The 24,290-nt window shown below is 37.9% G+C and overlaps 1 protein-coding gene across 1 annotated transcript in view; it reads right to left on the bottom strand.

Moving 5' to 3' along the window:
* The window catches only part of ZFAT (zinc finger and AT-hook domain containing), a 1,471,085-nt gene that overhangs the window by 1,223,979 nt on the left and 222,816 nt on the right, over positions 1 to 24,290 (bottom strand). The window contains exon 3 of the mRNA XM_044067201.1: positions 10,080 to 10,358. Within this exon, the coding sequence (XP_043923136.1) occupies positions 10,080 to 10,358 (279 nt within the window). The remainder of the gene's footprint in view (positions 1 to 10,079; positions 10,359 to 24,290) is intronic.

Below are 24,290 nucleotides of genomic sequence, written 5' to 3'. Positions count from 1 at the left end.
TGGTCAGAAAGAGCCTCAGGGGAAGTGTCCCTTCTTCCTTTTAGCTGGTTTGGTTTGGGTAGGCTGGCTTCCTCTAATCAGAGTGATCAAATCTTCTGCCATTCTGAGAAGCTGCTGCGACTGTGTAGCAGGCTGGAAGAAAGGCAGTCAGTGGCTGGGTCACTGGGAGGGGATCTTTTTAGATGTAGTCTTGGTCTTAGGCCTGGTGGATTCAGAGGCCTTGTACAAAGTTAGTCTAACCAGCAGCATGGTCATCAGTTTCTGCCTGGCGTCAGTCGTTGGTACTGTCTCTACGAAAGCCGGTGCCTGCAAAGTGGTTCCAGACCCGACCGCATGACTGAAGGCCAGCATACCGGCAGAAGAAGATGGAACCAGAAGCCTACCGGACTCCAAATGGGTCTCGGTAGAGGCCTGCGACAGTTCCTCGGCTGGCATCAGGGGATATAAAGCTGCCTCACTGAGTTCAGCAACAGTAGTGGGAGGAAGGCTAGCTGATTTTGGGCCAGAGTCATCAGAGGACCTAACTTTCTGAGGCCTGGCCTTTTATCTTTCTTTTTTCTAAGCAAATCAACAGCAGCCTGATCAACCGACACAATTTCGTGGTGAGAAAAAGAGTTGCTGACATGTCTATCTACAATTTCTGCTCTTCTCCTAATAGTTCGAGCATTAAACAGAGCACAGAATTGACATCCGGAGATGTCGTGGTCTGGGCCTAAACAGGTGATGCAGAGAGTATGAAAGTCTCAGTGTGGGATCTGTTTTCCACAGCTGAGACAATTATTGACTTTATCTGACATCGGATAAAAGCAAGAACAGGTTCCTCAATGGGGTACTTAGCTTTAGACAGTTATTCCCTCACTCTGGCAACGGCCAACCGATGCACTCGCAAAACTGCTTTGGGCTCCAGGCTCCATGGTAAGAAAGACTGATGTAATGGTGTTGGCTGCCTCACTTTAAAGCCCTGATGACCTGACGTCAGCCTCAGTCACCAGACAGCCGATGCAGGAGGGAAACCCTTTAATCTGGTATTCAGGGTGGTCGAGGGCTACCCAGCAGGGATAATCCACAAGTGATGACTGCAACAGTGAAACACGAAGAACATTGTTCACTATTTAGTGTCTTTGCTCATTAGTGTTTGACTAATGAGCGTTCACTAAATGGGACATACCATTATATGTTGTAGACTCCTAAACAGAAAATAATGGATTATCTCAATAATATGCATGAGTTTAGAAAGATTGCTGTTAAGAAACTGTTTTTTGATAATAATTCTAGAGCACAAAAATTTTCAGCACAATGACTCAGGCAAAATAAAGTAGAAAGGACTGTCTCTAAACTTAGGGAGCCTATAACATGGAAGATAACAAGAGATCCTGTAGAAATATTAGAAATATTTCAGAAATTTTTATGAAAGTTTGTATAAAGCAGAGAAATATGGAAATCAAGAAAAGTTACAAATGTAAATGTTTATGGAAGAATTAAATATGCAAGGTTAGAGGTAGATGAGGCTCAATTACTAACAGGATAGAAAAAGATTAGATAAAAAAATATGTATAACCAATCTACAGGAGAATCCTCAGGAATAGATGGCATTTCTGTGGAAGTTAGGAGGGAAAAAACTTATAAAGATCTGGAAGGTTTTTGCTTAACTCTATTTTAAGAGGAGGAGAAGTACCAGCATCCTGGAAGAAGGCAATGGTAATACCTAAAGCGGGTAAAGATCCATCAGATCCAGCTTCATACAGGCCCATTTCAATCCTAAACCATGATTATAATGTTTTTATGTCTATAATAGCTACAGGAATGGCAAAAGTGATACCAAAACTGATAGACATGAATCAGTGTGATTTTGTGGAGGGGATGCAAACAATTGACAATATTAACAGAACACTGATGATCCAGAAGGAAGCATAATGAAAGAAAATACCACTTTTACTGGTGGGTCTTGATGCAGAGAAAGCATTTGACAGAGTAGACTGGGACTTCATGAGCAGAGCAATGGAAGCATTTACTTTCCCTGAAAGGTTGATTAGAAGTATATATGAGGGATCGGGGGTGAAAATTAAAGTGGGTGGGGTCCTCTCTGATAACTTCTGCTTGAGTAGAAGAATCAGGCAGGGTTGTCTGCTTTCCTCTTTGCTGTTTGCATATAAAAAAAATATCACCTGGTTAGAACTCCCACAACTTATATTCTATAACCATTTAACCTTGGCACACAAACATGTATATCAACCTGAAAAAACCCTGCCCTTCTAAATATTCTCCAGCCCCACACCACAAATTGAAGTCTTCGGTCAACAAATAAATCTCTAACAAGTGTCCAAATCAACTAATAAGGCAGGGGGCTCCCTATTTTCTCATCATGTAGCAACAAGGTGGAATTCACCACCTCACAGCATCAGAGCCAACAAATACCAACCAATTCAAAAAGCTTCTTAAAAATTACCTTAATGCCACCTGGCTTTGCTCCTGTACTACTACAGGCTAACTAGTTTTAATAGTTTCTGGTCATAATTTTTCTTCTATTCTGACCACCTCATAATCTGTGCTCTCTCTCTCTCTCTCTCTCTCTCTCTCCTAGATAATCTCTAACCTCATCTTTTTCTATCCAGTTCCCCCCTACAAACCCTTCTTCATCTTACTTTGAGAAACTACAATGTCAGCACACTACAATAAGGAATTATATCAGATGATTGTATAATACAAATGTCAGCTATAATAGCATAGAATGTAACTTCTGGTGTACTGTATGACTTGTATATTTTTGTATAATTTCTTGCATACATTTTGTTTAATCTCTATATGTGGAGCTTTTCTCCCTGGGCCTCTGCTGAAAATGGGACTTATCCCAGTCAGACTTTCCCGGTAAACAAATGTAAAATAAATAAAATAAAATAAATTATATTTAGAACTACTGGCAAAGAAAATAAGGGACTCGGAAATTCAAGGATATAATTGGTATGGTAGTCAGGAAAAGCTGGCTCTATTTGTAGATGATATAATTTTATATATGACAAAACCATAAAGGGACATTACAGTATTGTAGAACATTTTAAGACAGTTTAAAATCTTCTCAGGATAGAAAATTAATGAAGCTAAAACAAAGGCAATAGCGGTAAATTATGTACCCACACGTGAATTGGTCCAACAATATCCATATTTATGGGGACATGATAAAATGAAGTATTTAGGAGTATGAATTAGAAAGGACTCTGTTGTGGCAGCTAAAGATATATGGGAAGAGACTAAACACAAGATAATACAAAAATTGAGAAACGGGAAGCTTTGTTATATGGATATGGATATGGATACTAAGATACAAGCAATTAAAATGTTTTTAATCCCTTTAGTCTTATACACAGGTCAGGCATATTTTTTATCAACCAGAGAATAAGCTGTAGATAGCAATTAAAAAAGAGTTGAATGATTTTATCTAGGAAGGGAAGACAGCAAGGGTCAAGGGACATAAGCTGATTCTTCCAATAGAACAAGGTGGACTAGGATTACCCAATTTGAGGGGGTATTTTAGAGCAACACAGTTAAGGCTCTTATACATAGCAGAAGAAGAAAACTATAATTAAACGTGCAAAGGAATGATGATGATATAGAGGGGGAAAACTCAAGAAATAAGGAGAGATTGGTATTTTGTGTGCAGGCTCTTAAGGAGAACAGCAAAAATCATACAGAGTATTATATTCATAAAGTAGCTCGGAGTATTCTAAGAACTAAACTGGCACGAGAATGGAGAAAAGAGATTCTGCTGATAGGGATGACTGTGGTTAGGGAAAATGATAACAGGCAAGAGGGGGCTGGCATTTATTGGAAAAAACTGGCAGAGGAACCAAGGTATTGGCAGCAAATAACCAGAAAGGTAACAGAATGGGAAGAAGCCAATAATTTATTTGGACTGCAGGCTACAGACTGCCTTCCCTATCAAGGATTGATAGAGTATAAGCAAAGAGAAAGAAATAGGGGGTCCTAAATGAAAGACCAGTACTGGTAGAGTTTTAAGAGAATCTAGAACAGAGTCTGCTGTTAAAAAAAAGAATAATTAGTAAAGCATATAAAATACTGCATGCTAATTATAGGAATCAGAGGAGCTTAGAACGGATTGGGAAGAGAAATTGGATAAGCAATTCACAAACAGACAATGGGGGGGATATATGCATATCTCCCAAATATGCAACAAAGTCTAGAAGATTTAGAATCTTTGCCTGGAAATGTTTGCATAGATATTTTTATAGCCTCAGTAGACTCCAAAGAATTTTTCCTCAGGTGGATAGTAAATGGAGATGTAATAGGCAAGAAGGAGGTGGCTGGGAACATATTTTTTGGGAGTGTAATGAGCTGGCAGACTTTAGGGATTCCCTGCGGAAGACTCTATCGAAGATGCTGGGTGAGTAGATCGGATTGACTGGGGAGATGATTTTTTTGAGCTATAAAGCCTTGCTAAGTCTAATTATGGTGGCTGCCAAAAAAACAGCTACTAGTAAATGGAAATCAAAGTCTAGACCAACTTTACTAGAAGTAGTAAATACAGTAACAGAGATAAAACAAATGGAATTGGGATCTTTAGAAAAGGGAAGGAGCAAACTACATAGGAAAAATGGGAATTGTGGAAAAAATATATACAGAGAAGGAACTGACAATGACTAGATAGATTATAAATGATGAATAATGTTTGCAACTAAAGTGGTGTCATTTTGTTTTTCATTTATATAAATGTAAGATTGCCTATGTCATATGTGATAATTTAATAAAGATGTTTCTTAAAAAAAAAAAAAAAGACATCAGGCTTTTTGTTCAGTTTTATTACACTGCTGTTTTAATCGTGGACTAGGAGGAAGACATCTGCAACCATGCACTACAGCTTGTACCTATTTCTTAGTCTGAATGATTCCCAACAGCAAAATCACATGTACACTGGAAATATTAAACAAGTGTCACACAATGTCACATCTTAGATTACACAGCTGTTCAAATATGGAGTCATAATACAATTTTACAAAAAAAATCTACTTGTTGAATAGTTAATGAGGAAGACGCAACAAAATAGCATCTATTACAGATCACCATAGTATTTCTAATGCACACACATTTGCACTTACATTTCTAATATGTACATTGGGCATACACACGTTTATGGATTTTGCCTCTAAACAACTTGGATCTCAATTTGGTTCCTAGATGGGGTGCTTTCTCAGTGCAGTCTGCAGGTCCTCCCTGTGTATGCATAAGTTCACTGTGTTTTCAGATTTCCTTCCATATCTCAAAGATATGAAGGTAGGAGAAACTGTGATGCCAAGAACTGTGTGTGTGTGTGTGTGTGTGTGTGTGTGTGTGTGTGTGTGTGTGTGTGTGTGTGTGTGTGTGTGTGTGTGTACGAGCACGTGTGTTGTTGCATTCTGTTATGGACTGGTGTCCTGTCCAATATTGGTTGCTTGTGTTATAGCTGCTGAGTGTCTGGATAGGTTCCTGTTCCACCACAGTCTTGAACAGGATACAGTAGGTATTAGAAAATGACTAACTTCTTACACTTTTCTGCATCAGTTCTGCTTTTTTAAATCTGTGGTTAGTGAAGAGAAAGACTACAGACCTAGAAATGAAATCAGCTGAGTTTGCAAATAGCAGTGGTGGCTGCAGTATGACACATGAGCACATCGACTTCTCAACTACTGTGAAGTCCATGTGACACCAATCAGATGACAGCCAGATCAGACAGACAAGGAAAATAAGGTATCAATGCCTGTAAGTGTGTGTGTACACAAGAGGAGGGGTTGTAATTAATTGCACCGTATGCATACTACAGCACTGAGTTGAAATACATTATTCTGATTACGTATGTACATCTGAGGTGTACACGATCAAACTGGCTACATCTGTGTATGTTCATGTGTGAAAGCGTTTCTGTGTATAAATGCCTCTGCATCTGTGTGCTTCTCCAAGTTTCTTTGAACATGGGCATGAGGCTGTATACCTGTTCTTCTGCATCTATTCTTTGTGCATGTATATATGTGCCTCTGTAAGTATATCTGTTTGTCTGTAGATATCACTAACATATGTAAATTTTAGATTTTGGATGTAAAATATTTCCTACAACAAGTACAAGTTCATGTGCTACATCAAGCTAAGGTCTTTAAACCTATATTAGTAATTCTAGTAAATAGTTGCACTACATATTGTTGTTTATGTGGTCTAACTGTTGGTATTAAACCCTAATCTTATGTACTGTGTGGGTGTCAGGCCAGTACAGGACTAGTTTTTACATTAAGGCAGTTCTGGGCATGTCAGCTCAGAGTAAAGGGTATAAATGCTTTTACCTCCAACCCATCCTGTTGTAGTTTTGTTCTTAAACTCAGTGTATCTACTGATGCCTGTCCCTTATGATAACTTGTCAGCATAATTTCCTCCCTCATCCAGTTTATTGTCTGTTGGCAGTAACCACATAAGTATCATTTTGCAAAGTCTCTCCCCTTAAACTACTCATCTGGCTAACAGAGCTTTAATAAAATTGCTTAACATTAAGTGTACTAATACTGCTTGCACTGATTTTAATATTACATCGGTGAGTTTTTTATTTTATTTTACTATAATTAGTTTACTGGTTATTACTGGTGGCAGAAGAAGGTTTCCTGGCTAGTTGTTTTGTATTCAGCTTTAAATACTCAGTAGCAGGTTCCCCCAAACATTATCCTAAAACTGAACTCCAAGCAGTTACAGTTACCCCTGCTCCCACCGTTATTTCTGTTGGATTCACGAACCAGCACTTCCCCATGACTTCTATAGCCAGCCTGATTGAGATGAGTATATTGAGACAGTGTAAGAATTGTCTCATGCTGTCTGATCATTTATTACTCAAACAGCATAACACAGTGTGTGAGAGATGTACATATATAATATCCTTGGAAGCAAAAATCTCAAGCACAATAAAGTCGGATGCTACAATTATCAGCAGTACACTACACAACACACCTTTTCAAGGCCATCACAATACATGTAATTAGTCATATGCTGAGGTTCTAAAAGATTAACTTGTCTAAACCTCAAAGACCTGCAAAACACAGCAGAGGCACAAAGCACACACAAGTTAAGCCTGCTTCCTCACATAGCATAAGGAGTCCCAAAGTCACACATGCTGAGCCTGTAAAGCAGGCATTAACCTAAACAACCATTCTTGTAATAAGTGACCCCACTGTAAGATGTACAGCTATACCTCTTACCGGACTGAGCATGGAAAGTGTGACAGTTATTTACTTGTCTGGTGCCATGATCTGTCAGATCAAGCATTCAATCATGTCCTTCAACAACAAACACCAGCATGACTCTGTCATAGTTCATGACAGTGTAAATAACTTGAGGTGTTCCTCTCTGGACTATATGAAGACAGACATGTTGAAACTCTCAAGACTACTTGTCCAAGGCAGGTGTGAGCTTAGCATTGAGCAGCATTCTACTTACTCCAAGGATGATTCCGTGACATGAGGGAAAAATAACTGAATTCAATACTTGACTAAGGTTTTGGTGTCATTCTGGGGGTCCAGTATTTGTCAGCATGGGAGGATATGATCAACAGACCAGCTGGGGATGACCTGCATCTGTTCCCTCTAGAGTTTTAATAATTGGCAAAGACATTATCCATTCCCACAGTGCATTTTTTAGGCAATGCCAGTGTGATAAACCTACTAATATAATGAATCAAACAAAGGAAAATATGGAGGTATCACTGATCAATGCTATCAGCCTAAACAAGAACTTCTACTCCCTAAAGCCCTTCTCACCCTGGAGAACACTGACCTCTGTGTACTGACAGAGGCATGGTTTACAACAGCAGATAGCACTCTCGCATTCCAGGGCTGTAACACCTTTCACATATTTAGACCAGCTAATGAACAGAAGGAGAAAAAAGGTAGAAGTCTCTCAACCTACATCTAGAAGACACTTGCATCAAGGCTGTTAAAACAGCATGATGCAGCAGAGCTTCTTCATGTCCAATTAATCATCAGAAAGGTCCCATACCATATATTAGTTAGCTACAGAACTCTGTTCTATGACACAAGAAAGCCACAACACCTATCTAACAGGAACTAGAATCACTCAGTGTTAAATCCAATACCATTTTCCTAGGTGATCTAAACTATCCAACTATATAAACTGGGAAACCTACACCATCACTAGTGCACGAGCACAAAGATTCCTGGATTTATCAATAAATTAAAACAATAAGTGTGAAGGTCACTGAAAAACCAATCAGTAAAAACAAAACGAAAACTCCAGCAAAGCTAGAACTTCCACTGAGTGACCTCCCATGGGATATATGCAAATTACCCTTATGAACATCAGGTGTTTCAGCTAATTGGCGATTCTGCTTGTGGTGTGCTGATGAAGTCTTAACAAGGCCGAAATATGCATATCCACAGCTAGTGGGGTTTGGCTTTATTGGCCTGAAATTGTCCATTAAAACGACGAAACAAGTCATTGGGCATTCAGAATCGAAGGCAAAACCATGTGCATCACATACCTCAACCCAGCCAAACTTTGTGGCATAATTCTACTCTCAGGCATAGTTAGAAAAGCTAAAATTGGGAATAAACTCTTATGTCTCCCCTGGATTGTCAACTGCCTCACAGACAGTATGCAAGAAATAAAACTAGAGGAAGTTACCTCCACAAATAGACAAGTCACCAGTGGAGTCTCCCAAGGGTTCTGTGATGGGATCTCTCCTGTTTGGCATCGACTTTTCTGAAGTAAAAGACAATACCAAAAGGATTTGGCTGACTACGTTTGCAGATGACCGAAACCTAGGAGCAATATTGAATCCCCAAACGATTTAGCCATCCTGCAGAGGTTTGATCCAAACAAATGACTGCTGCCGAAATCATGGACTGAAACTAAATGGCAAAAAATGCTTTACTGTATCCCTTGGGAAGTTATCTATCCCAGGGAACTACATTAACAATATGCTCCTAAGAGTTGACACAGTTTTTTCAGGATTTGGGAACTTATGTTAACAGTTATCTAAGTTTTGACCAACACGTCTATTGTTGCAAGAAAATCCTATATTGCACAGCTTATCAACAAGGGGAATGTGTTAGACCTGGGGATGTCATTGCCCCCTTTACTAAGCCTTTACTAGGCCAATAATTGAATACAATACCCCCTTTGGCATGTATCTGTCCAGACACATACAACAACTGGAACACCCACAGAGACACCTTACTAAAAGTATACAAGGCCTAAACAACATATACTACGTGAACCAACTCAAAGTCCTGTCACTGTATATCCTACAGACTGATAAAAGGTAAGCTGTGCTTGGCATATAAGGCACCCTCTGACCCAATACTGATGGGATTTACTGCAAGTCAAATGGTATCAGAAATACTTGGTCTAAGGATCTAAACCTCTTCTGCAACATCAACAGAAGGGTTTTGAGGGACAGGTATATCTCACAGAGGATAGGATGCTGCTGCTCTGGAACAGACTTCCTATACACATAAAACAAAGTTCATACCGGTCCATATTCAAATGTAACTTGGATGAGGAACAGAAAATTTACCCCAGGACAGCCCCCTATACTACTAATGGAACCAGGCAGCTCCTAAGTACTTTATCCCATGCATAGGTCCCCTCAAATTATCAACAGTATGATCCCAGTTATTCTCATTATGGGAATGTATAATTATTAACCATGGGATGGATAAGGTCAGTCTCTAAATGGAATAGGTTAATTCAAGCACAAAAATGGAAATTGGATAGGCTTAAAATGCCCTGCAAGGGCAGCTAGCTTAGTACTTACCTATGAACAAGTTAACAAATACCCCATTTTATTAGTGTAATAATGATCTCTGGCATGAGAAATACAGGGAAAGAGTGGACCTCTTATGGGTAGGGAGGTCCAGCACCACTGAGTGGCCTGCTATTTACCTGTAACACCCATCTTGATGGGCATTGCTGCCTGCTTATTACCATAAGTAGTTTTTCAGAGCTTTTTCCTTGGACCTCCAATGAAAATGGGCTAAAATATAAACGGGCAATTCAGACAGCAAAACACATTAATAAAGATTTTTTTCTTATCTTACCATTTTCTCCTTCTGCATCTCCCTCTTCACTCAAGATGATCAGGCAAATGTGCTTCCTAAGTTGCCTTGAGTTAGAAAATGTTCTGTTACATTTTTGGCATTCCAGGCTATCAGGTACCACTTCACATATACCCTGTTCATATCCATCATCATGTTCTTCTGTTTTTTCTTCATGCTTGCTGTTGCTGTTGGCATCTGGTATGACTTTGTCTACAAAAAATTTCTTTGTTGAACCTTTAGGCCTCCCTCTTTTTCTCTTCCGCTTCAGAATTGATAATTCTGTAAAAGACAGGGTACTGCTTATTACAGAGATGTATTTTTATTGTGCTATGGAACAATTTAAATTTATAATCATTGAAACGAAAAATATAAGTTACACAACAGTGATGTCTGTCACAGACATCACTGTTGTGTAACTTACATTTTAAGTCAACAAATATAAATCATTTAACATCAGTGACAGTTTATTTTCATACACTGCAGTGGCCTGATTTGATCAATAATTGCTGCAGCCATTGCTAATGAACTGAGAAATATCATCTAAAGGAATAAACACAGCATAAATTCAATTAGAAAAGTGGTATAAAGATATATGGCAATAAAGCCAAGTCAGATATAAAATGAGCCTTGAAGAAAACATTTCATAAAACTATAAAACACAACCTGTAAAATCAACAAACACTTCATTAAATCAAAAAATATTACAAACAAAACAAACTTTGGTCAGATAACATACCCTTTCTCAGGCAGTAATACAAAACACTGAACTACCCCATTAGCAGCTCCTAAACAACTAACTGCTACTGACAATTGGCCAGCTTAAACCCCTTTCCCTAAAGAAGGATTTGAATGAAATGCCTTCATTTAGTCCATACAACAGAATACATTGTGTTTAATCTGTTACTTGGTTTCATTTTGAAACAAAATATTAAGAAAGCCCATACCCCCAACACTTCTTTACCAAATCTAATCCTAAATTATATTATTTGTTCTGTATGTTGTACATGCTTAAATGAAGCTGTTTCGTAGACTATTGTTACAGTGTGTGTGCTGCAGAGATGTCCAGTATCCAGTATGTTGATTGATATTGGTGCCAGACTTACAGACAGCCATCTGGATTGTGAATGTTTAACTTGGACATTTTCACAGCAATGTGTCTCTTTTCCAACATTTAAAATATCTGGCTAATTCTATAAAAACAAATCCCACATCACAGTATAAACAATAAATTTCGCCTCATAAATAAGCTACACAGTAAGCCAGTACATTTGTTATTATGAAATGCAGCAGGAGGTGGTGTTGCCAAGATGGCACACAGTTAGCAGCACAAAAAATCTGCTCACCTTCTTTTCAGTTATTCTGACAGGAATATTTAATTTAGTCTTAGTGCCAAGAAATTATATACATAAATATTTTTCTTTTTAAAAAATAGTTTAGTATTAAAGCTATGATAAGAAACCAAATTTTAAAGATTCTTTTAAGTTTTTATCCTGTCAGAAGTCCTTTAGCCAGATACAGTCATGAGTCGCTCTAAAGCTTCTCCTCAGGAAAGTTTGATGAAGAAAGAGCTATAATCATTCATTTCAAGACCTTTCAGTCAAAATGGATAGGTTGGAATGTAAAATGGACAATATAAAAGAGGACAGTAAGAAACAACTATATTTACCTAATGAAGTTATTATGAAACATTCAGATCAAATCTAATCTATAGAAGAAACAGTAAATGACATGGATGGAAGACTGACTGAAAATGAAAGTCAAGAAGAATTTCTCCTACAACAAAACACTTTAATTCTGGGAAAAAAGTAGATCATTTGGAAAGCAGGTCCAGGAGAAATAATATTAGAATATATGGAGTGCCAGAGAATGGTGGTGGTAACAACATGGTACAATTTTTAAATCCATGGTTACCAAAAACTTTAAACTTGCCAAAATCACTTTCCTTCAGAACAGAAAGAGCTCATAGATCTCTCGCAAATATTTCTTCAACAAATAAATCATCTGTGCCAAAATCTATAACTGTTAAATTCCTCTCTAACAAGGATAAGGACTTGGTATTAAAAACAGCCTGGTCAGGTTCTCCAATAAAAATAAATGGAAAAAAACATAAGATTTGACAATGACTATACTTCTTCAGTGCCCTCTAAGAGAAAAGCCTGCATTCCTCTAATTAAAAATCTAAAGCCAAACATCAAAGCTCAACTTATACTCCCTGCTAAAATCAAGATTTTTTTTTCCTGAATGTCAAAAATTCTTAACACACTTGATGAAGTTCTGGACTTTGCACAGAAAAATAAACTGTTGGACAAGTCAGAAGAAATGGGCTGGTCTTTAACTAGTCCAAAAAGACAAGCAACTAAAAACGTATGGACAACTAAGAAAAGAAAAAAAAAAAAACAGTAAAAAGTTTAAAGAAAAGTAACGTCTTTTTTATTCTGTTTATTTTGTTGCATTATGGTCTTGAAAGACTGCTTTTATTTCTACTAAGGAATATCACAACTCTTAAGGTAATATATTTTAACATATCTAACTATATCAAACAATAATACAAATAGTAATTTACCTTATCATATTTGTAGGATAATATTAAATCATATTAGATCTTAGTAGTTGAAATTAGAATATTTATTTTATTATTTATTTATTTATTTTACATTTGTTGACCGGTTGTTGTCCAACTGAGCTGAAAAGCCCCTTTTCAGCAGAGGCACAGGGAGAAAAGCTCCAACATATTTTACATTTTCTCTATACATAATAATATATAAATATATTATTATATATTAATACATATAATATATAAATTGTTGGATTTGTTGTCCAACTGAGCTGAAAAGCCCCTTTTCAGCAGAGGCACAGGGAGAAAAGCTCCAACATATTTTACATTTTCTCTATACATAGGGATTAATAGCAATTACATAGCAATGTTACAGGATTTTTACAAGGCAATTAGTAGTGATACATTGTTATACAGTGTCAATAGTCAGGAGTATAGCAAAGACTTTTACAGTATACATAAAAAGGAACAATAGTAGTTTTTAGGGTAGGTTGTTACAGAAAGTCCTGTTTTGTGATAGAGGAAGGATAATTACTATTTAATGCTAATGCTAATAACAAGTTATTTTAGTAATAGTCCTTTATCTTACATATTAATGAAATAAATAAACTGATAAATATATTATTAAATAACCTAAATTAATAATAAAGTTTAAAACTAAAAGTACATTTTGGTTAACCTATAATATCAAAGTTTATATCTATGTGCTTTATATAGTTATAATGATCAAGGTTGTAGTATATGTATATGTATATGTAGTATATGTAGTATCTGAGTACAAGCTAACCTAGCATAAATATACATATTGTAAATAACATAATTGTACGTATTATAAATAACCCATCCCACCTTTTTTTCTTTTTTTTTCTCTCTTTTCCTTCTAAGTCTTTATTCTCCCTCTCAATTAAGTTACCACTGCCATCCTAAATATTTAGGTACTATGTAACCAAAGAATTTATTCCTGTTCTCTAGCATGGAATGAAATTGTAACTGTGTCTTCTTTACTATGATTGTATATGTAACTAAACTATGTAATGCGGAGCTTTTCTCCCTGGGCCTCCAATGAAAATGGGCTCCCTGAGCCCAGTGGACCTCCCCGGTCATCAAACTGGAAACAAATAAATAATAAATAAATAAATATGGCAAGTGTTTTCCTTTTCTCTCTTGCATTAGCTTTCTTTGGTAATGTTGTTGATTAATATGTAAAGATTTGATTTTGATGATGGTAGAGGAGTTTATGTACAGTATTGATGTTTAAATGGTTTTAAAAAAGAAGTTATGGACTCACCATAACGATCCATCTGTGTTGTCCATTTTCATCCTTCCTCAACCTTTGGGCTCCGTTCCAGTCATTGGAACTGACTCGGCCACTACACTAGCTCATGGGAATCAAAAACTCTCAAATTCATCCCTTACTCATAATGCACCTATCCTAATTACCTCAGATCGAGTCTGCTAATAGAAAAGCAAATACTTTCATGGAGACTATATCTGGAACTGTAAACGTATACCAAAAATGAGGTAATATTTTATTTATTACCCATTCTTCCAGAAGTTAAGGGCAGGAGGTTGGAAGATGGGGAGTTGAGGAAGAATGAAAATGGACAACACAGATGGAATGTATGGTGAGTACATAACTTCTTTATCTGATGTTGTCAATTTTCATTCTATCCTCTACCTCTGGGTCAGAGTCTCCAGCTACTTTATATACTGGGTGGACTTGAGGAAGGATGTTCCTGAGCACCATTGAGCCGAATGATGCTCTACCCCTGGAGACCAGATCCAATTTGTAATGAGTAATAGAGGTATGGGGAGTAGCCCAGGTTGCTGCTGCACAGATGTCATTCCATGGAAGATCTAGGCTGGAATACCGCTGACACTGCTACAGCCCTAGTTGAATGGGCTTGCAAGGGTTTTGATAAGGAAATGCTCAACATGGTACAAGTGAATGAGATAGAATTTGTGAGCCATCCGGCTAAAGTTACTTTAGGAACAGGTTTTCCCAATCTGGTATGTGAGAAGAAGACAAATAATTGGTCTGACTTCCTGAAATCTTTTGTTCTATGAAGATAGAATCTTAATTGTCTGTGAACTTTGTTAGAAAAGTTGGGGAAAAATACTGGCAGGTTAAATACATTGGTTGATATTGGTCTCTGAAACCACCTTAGGTAGGAAAGAGGGGTCAGACCTGAGTGAGATTATCTTTGTGAAAAAATCAGATACTGAAATTTAAAAGACAAAGCTTGAATCTCTAAAATTCTTCTTGTAGAAGTTACTGCCCCAAAGAAAATTGTTTTCCAAGTCAGGAACTAAATATCACGCTCACTTGCAGGTTCAAAGGGAGACTGAATGAGTGATTGCAACACCAAATTCAGCCCCCAAAGAGGAGTAGGATCTTTGTAAGGAGGTTTTAAAAGAAAAGTACCCCTCAAAAAATATTTACAAAGCTTGTGAGAAGTGGCAGAAGAGTTTTGAAAGCTAATGCGAAAACTGGATATAGCTGCTAATTGTACTCTGTTTGTGGAAGCCGAAGCTCCTTCATTGAAAAGCACAGATAAAAAATGGAGAATCTCATGAATTTGAGACAAAAAAGGTTCAGTGTCATTCTGGAGCACCCAATACGCAAATCTCTTCATTTACTAGAGTAAAGCTTTTGTGTAGAAGCCTTATTAGAAGATAGCAATATGTACTGGACAGAGGAAGAGAGTATAGGTTGTCTAGCTACTAATGGAACTGAAGAAACCAAACTGTCAGCTTGATATTTGGAATGTCCAGAAGAACCATGTCTGTTGGGTGAGACAGGAGATCTGGAAATGGATCCAAAAACCAAGGTGAGGTCAAAGGAAGGGGAAGCAAACCTGTTGAGGCTAATAAGGTGCAATGTAGATAATTGTGTTCTTCAACCTGATTGCTTTTTGTAGGAATTTGGGAATTAATGAAATTGGTGAAAAGGCATATAGGAGAGTGGGGGGGGGAGCAATTGTGAAGAATAACATCCCTTGGTAATTCCCCCTCTGGGGGGGGGGAGGAATCAGGGCAAAAAAGTTGCTTAACGTTGTTTAGGGGAGAGGAAAATAGATCACAGCTTGGCTGACTCCATCTTCGGAGTATCCTTTCTGATGCGTTCTATCTGAAGGACCATTTGTGAGGTAAAAGTATGCACCTGCTTAATTTTGTCTGCTATCACACTGGACTTCCCCAGAATGTGCATTGCTAAGAGAAAACAGTTGAATGAACTCACCCACTGCCACAGTCAGAGCTTCTCAACATAATGGGTATGATCTGGTCTTCCTTGTTTGTTGATGTACCAAACTACTGACATGTTGTCCATCTGAACTGTGACTGTCCCCAAGGGAAGAGCATCTTGGAAGGCTTGCATTGCTAAATGCATTGCTCTCATCACTAGGACATTGATCTGCAAACTGGCCTCTACTGGAGACCAAGTGCCTTGAACTGCACTCCCCAAACAATGCCCCCCCACCATAGCTGGGAATTGTCCATGGTCACTGTGGCCTTGTACTGCGGAGGAATGAAAGGACAACCATGCAGAATTTGATCCATTGAATCCACCACTTAAGATCTCTTTTGCTGATACTGGTGATTATAATTGGTGTTGACATTGGTTGATAAAGAATGGACCATTGTGCTGCAAGCAGTCATTGTAAAATTCTCATGTGAAATCTGGCCAAGGCGACAAGTGTTATCAATGCTGCCATGGACCCCAGCGTTTGAAGTACTAATCTTGCTGGGACTTTGTTGCTGGTGATTATTTTCCTGACTTGAAATCAGATTGCTCCACTCTTTGTGAGAGAAGGGAGGCAATTGTGGTTCTTTGTGTTTAAGGAAGCCCCTATGAAATCCAGTATTTGTGTTGGTTCCAGATGAAATTTTTCATAATTTATGGTTATGCCCAGGAAGCAGTATGTATGGAGAACTTTTTCTCTTGCCTCTACTAGTCAATGTCTGGTCATAGCGGTGATGAGCCAGTCATCCAAATAGGGAAACACCTGACATCCTTGCAGTCTCAAGTGAGCTGCTGCTACTGCCATGCACTTGATGAACACCCTGGGGGCTGTGGTAAGGCCAAGGGGAAGTACTCTGAATTGGTAGTAACCGTCTCCCAGCCAGAAGCACACGGACCTTCTGGATCATCTGTGTATCTTTATGTCATAGTACACATCCTGAAGGTCTATCAAGCATATCCTTTTGCCCTGTTCCAAAAAAGGAAGAAGAGACTGAACTGTGACCATCTGGAATTTGTTCAAACAGATTTGTTTAATTTGCTGAGATCCAAAATTGGTCTCCAGTCCCCTGTCTTTTTTGGCACTAAAAAGAACCTTGAGTAAATCCCAGATTCTTTCTGGTCTGGTGGGACCTCATGGAGGACTTTTTTCTAGTAGCTTTTGTATTTATATTGCTGCTTGTTCCCTTTGACTGGGTGGAACATCTGGGATTTTTTTGTAAGTGGACAGAGGAAGGGAAAATGGTACAATATAACCTCTGCATATAATCCTCTGCACCCATGTATCAGAAGTTATTTGAAGCCAGGCTCTCTGATGCAGGGACCAGAGACTCCAATGAGACAATCAGGCCTCCTTTCAGGATCACTGAAAAAGTTTACCAAAGAAAGAATTTCTGTACCCTTGGTTTTGCGAGCCCCCTCTGTCACAAGGGTGGCATCTCCCATTAGAGTTCCCCCACCTGCCCCTGGGGGAACAACCACCACCACGTTTCCTGAGAAGACCCTTGTAATTTCCTAAACCACATTCTTCCACCTCTGTGCTGATTCCTTGAAAAGGATCTTTGGAGAGTAGAAAAACGTATGCCGACAGCAGAAAGGGTTTTCCCATCTGTCTCACACCTGGTCAACGTGTCTTTAACTTTAGGGCCAAACAATGATGCACCAGCAAAAGGCACATTGACAAACTATGGCTTAAAGCAATTACTGAAGGAATGGCAAATACAGCAGTCCTCCTGAAGATGGAGGACCCCCAAACAATATACACATAGAAAATGTGAATCAGAGTAAGGAATTTTGTGACCACATTTCTCACAGTGCTTAAAGCCCACCAGGCCTTTTTCTGTAGCCACCACTAAAGCAACTACACACCACAAATACTCTCCTTAAAAGGTTCAACGAAAAGAAGGTAATACAGTAAAGCAGTACAACAGGTTTTTTTTGTTATTCTTTTTAAAAGACAGAAATATCAACTATGATATTTAAAGGCTGCATAAAGTGTAGAGGAGATAGAAAGAGGGAAGATATCAATGATTATATCCAACAGCTACACAGCTACACAAAGGGGTAAAAGGAACAGAAAGATGGGGTTAGAAAAGTGGGATACTGGCAACAGCATCAAAGAGAACAAACGTTTGAAAGGGTAAGGAGCTTTTTAATAAAGAACAAAGAATTTAAGACTTATAATAGAAATAAATCACTTATCTGGCTAGACAGGGATGACGCCACGTATAACCTGAGAAGTGTCAAACAAAATCTGAGATAATTAGGACAGGTGCATGTGGATAAGGGATGAACTCCAGAGTTTTTGGTTCCCATGAGCTATTGTAGCAGCTGAGTCAGTTCCAAGGATCGGAACCAAATCCACAGGCTGAGGATAGAATGAAAATTGACATCATCAGACTGAATGTTATATATGCAACTTTGAACATCTTGCATGTTAAAAATCCACTGGATGCATTTGTTTTGAAAATGCAGCTCACCTGAAGCAGTCATAAGCTTTCTTCTACCTTAAACAACTAAAACAAAATAAATTTTCCACTCGAATGCATATAAGTATTTTGGAGATAGTCGCCACCTGTGTTTTGTAATGCAGATGATCGTAGATTCCTTGCCAGTATATAGGTATAACAGGAAGGACAATCTGAACTCTGAACTCACAGGATATGCATCCAATGGAATGTTGAGATTTTGAAAGTGCCATGAAGAAATGGAAAAAGTGAAAGCAAGTTTTGTTCGTAAGTCAAAATATGAGACTTCCTTTTTACAAATTATAATGTTAAAATTAAGTTCTTCATTACAGAATGGGAGTGTGGAGCGTACAGACTTTACGTTAAAACATATTTTATCTGTTTTCTTTTCTTGCAGTATATATAAAAATAAGTTGTTGATTTAACATAGTGTTATATTTGATCTTGCTAAGGTATTCAGCGATATGTCACATAATGGAATAAATGGCAATAATACATATCAATCATTGACACTTACTGTAAATATTAAATAAGTTTTTAAACATGCATCTTTCTACAACACTACTTACAAAGATTCTCAGAACCCTTTAAAAGAATTGGGTATCTTATAGCTGCTTGGAATGTTGTGCTACGTGAAATGTAAAAATCATTTTTAGATTCACACTCTCTATCAGTACTGCACTGTGGATGTTCTGAGACATTTCTCATATGTTATTTAGCAGTATGAACTACTTTTGATAAGGCAATACTATGTACAGTTATTGGAAAGTTTATTTTTATTATTGGAAAATTGATTATATAATTAATAGTATTAGGTTTTAGATATATAGTGTTTTGACTTTAAAAAAAGAGTTAGATATTAAGAGAAAGCTTTATATCCTAATACAGTTTGATAAACAGTTTAAATTTAGAGGTAGTAGCAACAGATTGTCATTGGGTAGTAAATAGGGTGATGGTTGAAGTTGGTTTGCATGAATACTTCATCAAACCAGGAATATTTTATTCCATGTTAGGGGGTATAAATATTACAATTAGATTATTAGCAGTTAGATTTGTTATCTTGTCCATAGCAAAATGTATTAAAATTAAATATGGCTTCTTGACTCAGCACAATAATCTAACTCTCTTAGATCAGTTTTACTTTAACAAATGTCAGTTTGTAAATGTATTTCATTGGATATTGAGGGTCTTAATAATCCCATGAAGAGAAATAGTTTAAATATTTAAAAATAAATAAAGCTCACCTTGTTTTTTTTTATACAAGAAACACACTTGTTAAAAAGGACTTGGAGATAAAATGTTATTTAAAGACTATACAATATTTGTGGACTCAAAAAGGACAGGCATTCCTATTTTGTGGAGGAAATCAAGGACTATGCCTAAAGTAGTTGACACTCTGACAAAAATGGGATGATGGGTCTGGTAGTACTTGAACTCAATAAAAAACATTATACATTTGCGAATGTTTATTGGACTCCTGTAAATGGTTCTAAAGTGACAAAAATATTTGGATATTATAAATTTATATTCAACGGGAGAAATTCTATTGGCTGGTGATTTCAATTGCATTTTATCAGAAAGAGATACTACTAAAGATAGAAAACCTAAACTATACGCCACTGCTAAACAAATTATTTAATAAATACAACGCATCCAAGATATATATATATATATATATATATATATATATATATATATATATATGATTTGAAGTTGTCAAATTCCCTTAATTACACACATTACTCATATAGATTTGGCACTCAAGCAAATACAGTTTTTACTTCTAGTGGGCTATATTCTAAAATTGCTGAAGCATCAATAATTGTGTCCTTTGACTGACCACAATGCAATTGCATTTAATTTTAATACAAAAATCTAAAGATTTAGTCTTTTGGCAAAGAATTCCAGCTTATATTACAAAAATTAAAGGAATGGTTATTAAAGGAATTAAACTTGTTTATGGAATTTAATAATAATGGCAAATTTGCTAATGTTATTCTGTGGGACACATTAAAAGCATATTCATATGATAGAATCAAGAGCTGGTATCTCTACAAAAGAAAGGAATGGGATGAAGAATTAATTGCTTCAAATCAAAAACTGATAAACTAAAATTAAACTTAAAACCCAAAGATAAGATTGCAAATGCCTTTTTTAGGCAAGGCTCAAAAGACAAACCCACCTCCATAGATATCACAAAGAAAAAGAAACTAAGGGTAATGCTACTCAACGCCAGAAGTCTAAACCACAAGATGCACGCACTCAAAACTCTCCTCAGCATGGAGAACATCGATATCTGTGCAGTAACATAAACCTGGTTCAAGGCTCCCGAGAGCACCCCAGCACTACCAGGTTATACCTCATACCATACTTTTCAGCCTCAAAACTCGGACCAAACCACAAAATGAGGGGGAGTATCAATATTCGTCAAAGATACCCACACCTCCAGGTTGGTGGCAGAGCACGAAGCATTGGAGACTATCTATGTGCAACTAACAGTGGGTAAAACTGCCTTTCAGTTTATAGCCTGCTACAGACCACCCCACCCTCCCAAACTCAGGAACCCCATTCGGCTTTCCTGAAAACACTAGAAAATATGAAGGTCTCTCCAAACACCATTATATTGGGTGATTTCAACTACCAAAACAGACTGGGAGCACTACTCAAGCCCTAACACCTTAGCCCAAAGGTTCCTAGAATTTATAAACTCAAATGCTATGGAACAAATTGTCACCACTCCCACAAGAGGGGAAAACATACTGGACCTGATCATCACCAACATGGGGACTCTATGTTCCAGACCTGAGGTATGCCCCTCACTGGCAAGATCGGACCATAAATTATCTCACTGGATATCCACATCCCAACCCCACCCCCTGCCCAGAAAACCACAGTGAAAAACTTCTCTAAAGCAAACTTCACACTCCTCAAAACCGAGGTGGAATCCTTCAAAGCCCCCGGGCCAGTGGAAAATACCGCCCAAACAGCAGAATCCTTTATAAACGCATTCTATGGACACCTTCAGGAATACATGGATCATGCAATCCCAAATAAAACCAAGACCCAGTCCCCCAAAGGCAGGCGTCCTGTCTGATGGACCCCAGCCATAAATAAACTATAAAATAGAAGAAGGAAGCTACTATATGATAGAGCAAAATCCCTAAAAGGGAAGGCATCACTGATCAGTATTAGCAAAAAACTACGGTCCCTCATAAAATCATCCAAGGCCAGCTTCGAGAGAAAAACTGCACAGGACACTAAAGATAATCACAAGGCGTTCTTTAGTTATGTTAGGAACCTGGGTGGTAACTCCCAGATATGCTCAGAGTTAGTCCAAAATGACAAAAAATACACTGAACCCACAGACATTGCCAACATCCTGGCTGACGGGTTCAGTGCAAACCCCCCCCCCCAAAAGAGCAAATATCTATCCCAGCAGAGTGCTGCCCCCCTGACATCTCAGATGCTCAGGTAAGAGTTGCCCTCTCCAAAGCAAAATCACAGCATCAATGGGACCAGACAGTGTCCCGGGCTGTGTCCTACATGAACTCAAGAAAAGCTGAACCGCAGCATAAAGCTACTGTTCAACCTCAGTCTTACTACAGGATATGTACCCAAAGAATGGCGTACAGCAACAGTGGTCCCTCTCCACAAAGGTGGTGCCTCAATGGACCCCGGTAACTATCGCCCCATAAGCTTGACTAGCTTGGTCTGCAAGGCTATGGAGAGGATCATCATGGAACTCATAAATAAAGATATTGGGGACCTACAGACACTGGATCCTACCCAATTCGGCTTTGTTAACGGTAGATCCTGCCTCTTAAACCTGGTCGATTTCTTTGAATCAGTCACCAAGGCCATTGACAAGGGGAAGGTGGTCCACACAGCCTACCTGGACCTTGCAAAAGCCTTCGATACAATACCCCACTCGGGCATCATAGATAAGCTCCCCAGCTTAAATATAAACCCCTATGTCATTAGATGGGTTGCAAACTGGCTCAAGGACAGGACACACATGGTCAGAATTGCTGGAGCCATGTCAGACTCCAAACCAGACACAAGTGGCGTCCCACAAGGCTCAGTCCTGGGACCTCTCTTGTTTGGTATATATTTCTCGGAGGTACAGGACAACATGGGTGGACTATGGCTGACGAAGTTCGCAGATGACTGCAAACTGGGCGCCATAACTGACTCTCCAGCTGACACAAGCATCCTCCAAAAAGGTCTCATAGACCATGGCCTCAAGCTCAATGCCAAAAAGTGTATAGTCATCCCCTTTGGCAAAAACAAAGTGCCCACAAATTACCGCATAGGTGGCAACCCATTAAGTACGGAAGAAGTAATTAGGGACCTGGGGACCCAAGTTGATAGCAATCTCTCATTTGACAATCACGTGGTCAAAGTGGTTAGAAAAACCTTCTATATAGCCCACCTTATCATGAAGGGATTCACATCTAGATCAAGGGAGGTCATCGTGCCTCTTTACTCATCCCTCATCAGGCCAGTAATTGAATACAATGCCCCATTCAGGATGTACCTTACCCGACACCTGCAGCAACTAGAAAGACCCCAAAAGTACCTCACCAAGAGGATCAAAGGGCTCAAACAGATGCCATGTGCTGCTCGGTTAAAGAAACTCCAGCTCTACTCAGTTGCATACCGCCTACTTAGAGGCGATCTGTGCCTGACGTATAAGGTCATGTCCAACCCGGAATTGATGGACATGCTTCACCTCAGAAAATCCAAATCCCTTCGAGCTACACGCTCGTGGGACTTGAACCTCAGCACAGAAATAAATAGGACATGCTGGAGGGACAGATTCATAACCCAGAGGCTCCCTTCACTCTGGAATAGAATCCCAGTCAAAGTTAGGCAGAGTCCCTCACTGACCCTCTTCAAGAGGAATCTTGATGAGTGGATGGAAGATCGTAGGTTTACCCCGGGGATCACTTCTGTGTCACTGTTAGACAGAGGCACAGTAAACTAACCTTGAAAAAGGGCATACTAAAACTCATTTAAAATGGGTGGCGAAAGCCAAACACATTCTGGCTAGGCTTACAAATGCCCTAGGGCAGATAGCCTAGTATGAACCTATGAACCTATGAAAGCTTAAGAGCAGAAATATACAGAAATGTTAAACCATAAAATTACAATACATATGGAAAAGATTAAATTACAATGATATTCCATTAATCCCACAAATTTACACAGATCAGCCATTATATCAAAAAGATTAAATAACAAAATTTATATTAAAGAGGTTAATTATAAAGTTAATAACCTAAAGAAAGCAACAGATATAAAAGATATTTTACAGGATTTTAGGAAACATTATGAATTCATAACAGTAAATTAACTTTAGAAAACAGTGAATTAACTGATAGCTTTCTAAATGAAAATATGAAATGTAAATGGACTAAAGGGCAAAGTATAAGATTAGATAAACCAACCAATTTCTTTCAGTGAACTAAAGGAACAATTTAAAAATTAACAAAATAATAAGGCCCCCGGTCTAGATGGCATAATCCTTGAGATATATAAAATAATTTCTGACAACACACTCAAAATTCTTTTAAAAGCACTCGAAGAAGTTAGAAATATTTTAAATACTCCTCCTCCTTCTTGCAAATTTTCACTGATATCCCCTATTTTAAAACAAAATAAAGACCCAGAATTATCCTCATCTTATCTTCCTATTTCACTTTTAAATGTGGATTATAAAATGTTTATGTCCATACTGGTGAAAAGATTAAATTATATAATGTCAAATCTAGCTAAAGATGATCAAACTGGATTTATTTTAAATAGGAATGTACACGATAATATTATTAGACTCTTATCATTGATAGATGTTGCTAATAAAAATAAGAAAGAACTTTCAATTATAAGCTTAGACCTAGATAAAGCTTTTGATTCTATTAATTGGATATATTTTTAAAGTACTTAAA

Source organism: Protopterus annectens, chromosome 3.part1 (genome assembly GCF_019279795.1).
Source record: "Protopterus annectens isolate FY-2018-M chromosome 3.part1, PAN1.0, whole genome shotgun sequence".
NCBI lineage: Eukaryota > Metazoa > Chordata > Ceratodontiformes > Protopteridae > Protopterus > Protopterus annectens.
This window is presented reverse-complemented; position numbering and strand designations above follow the sequence as displayed.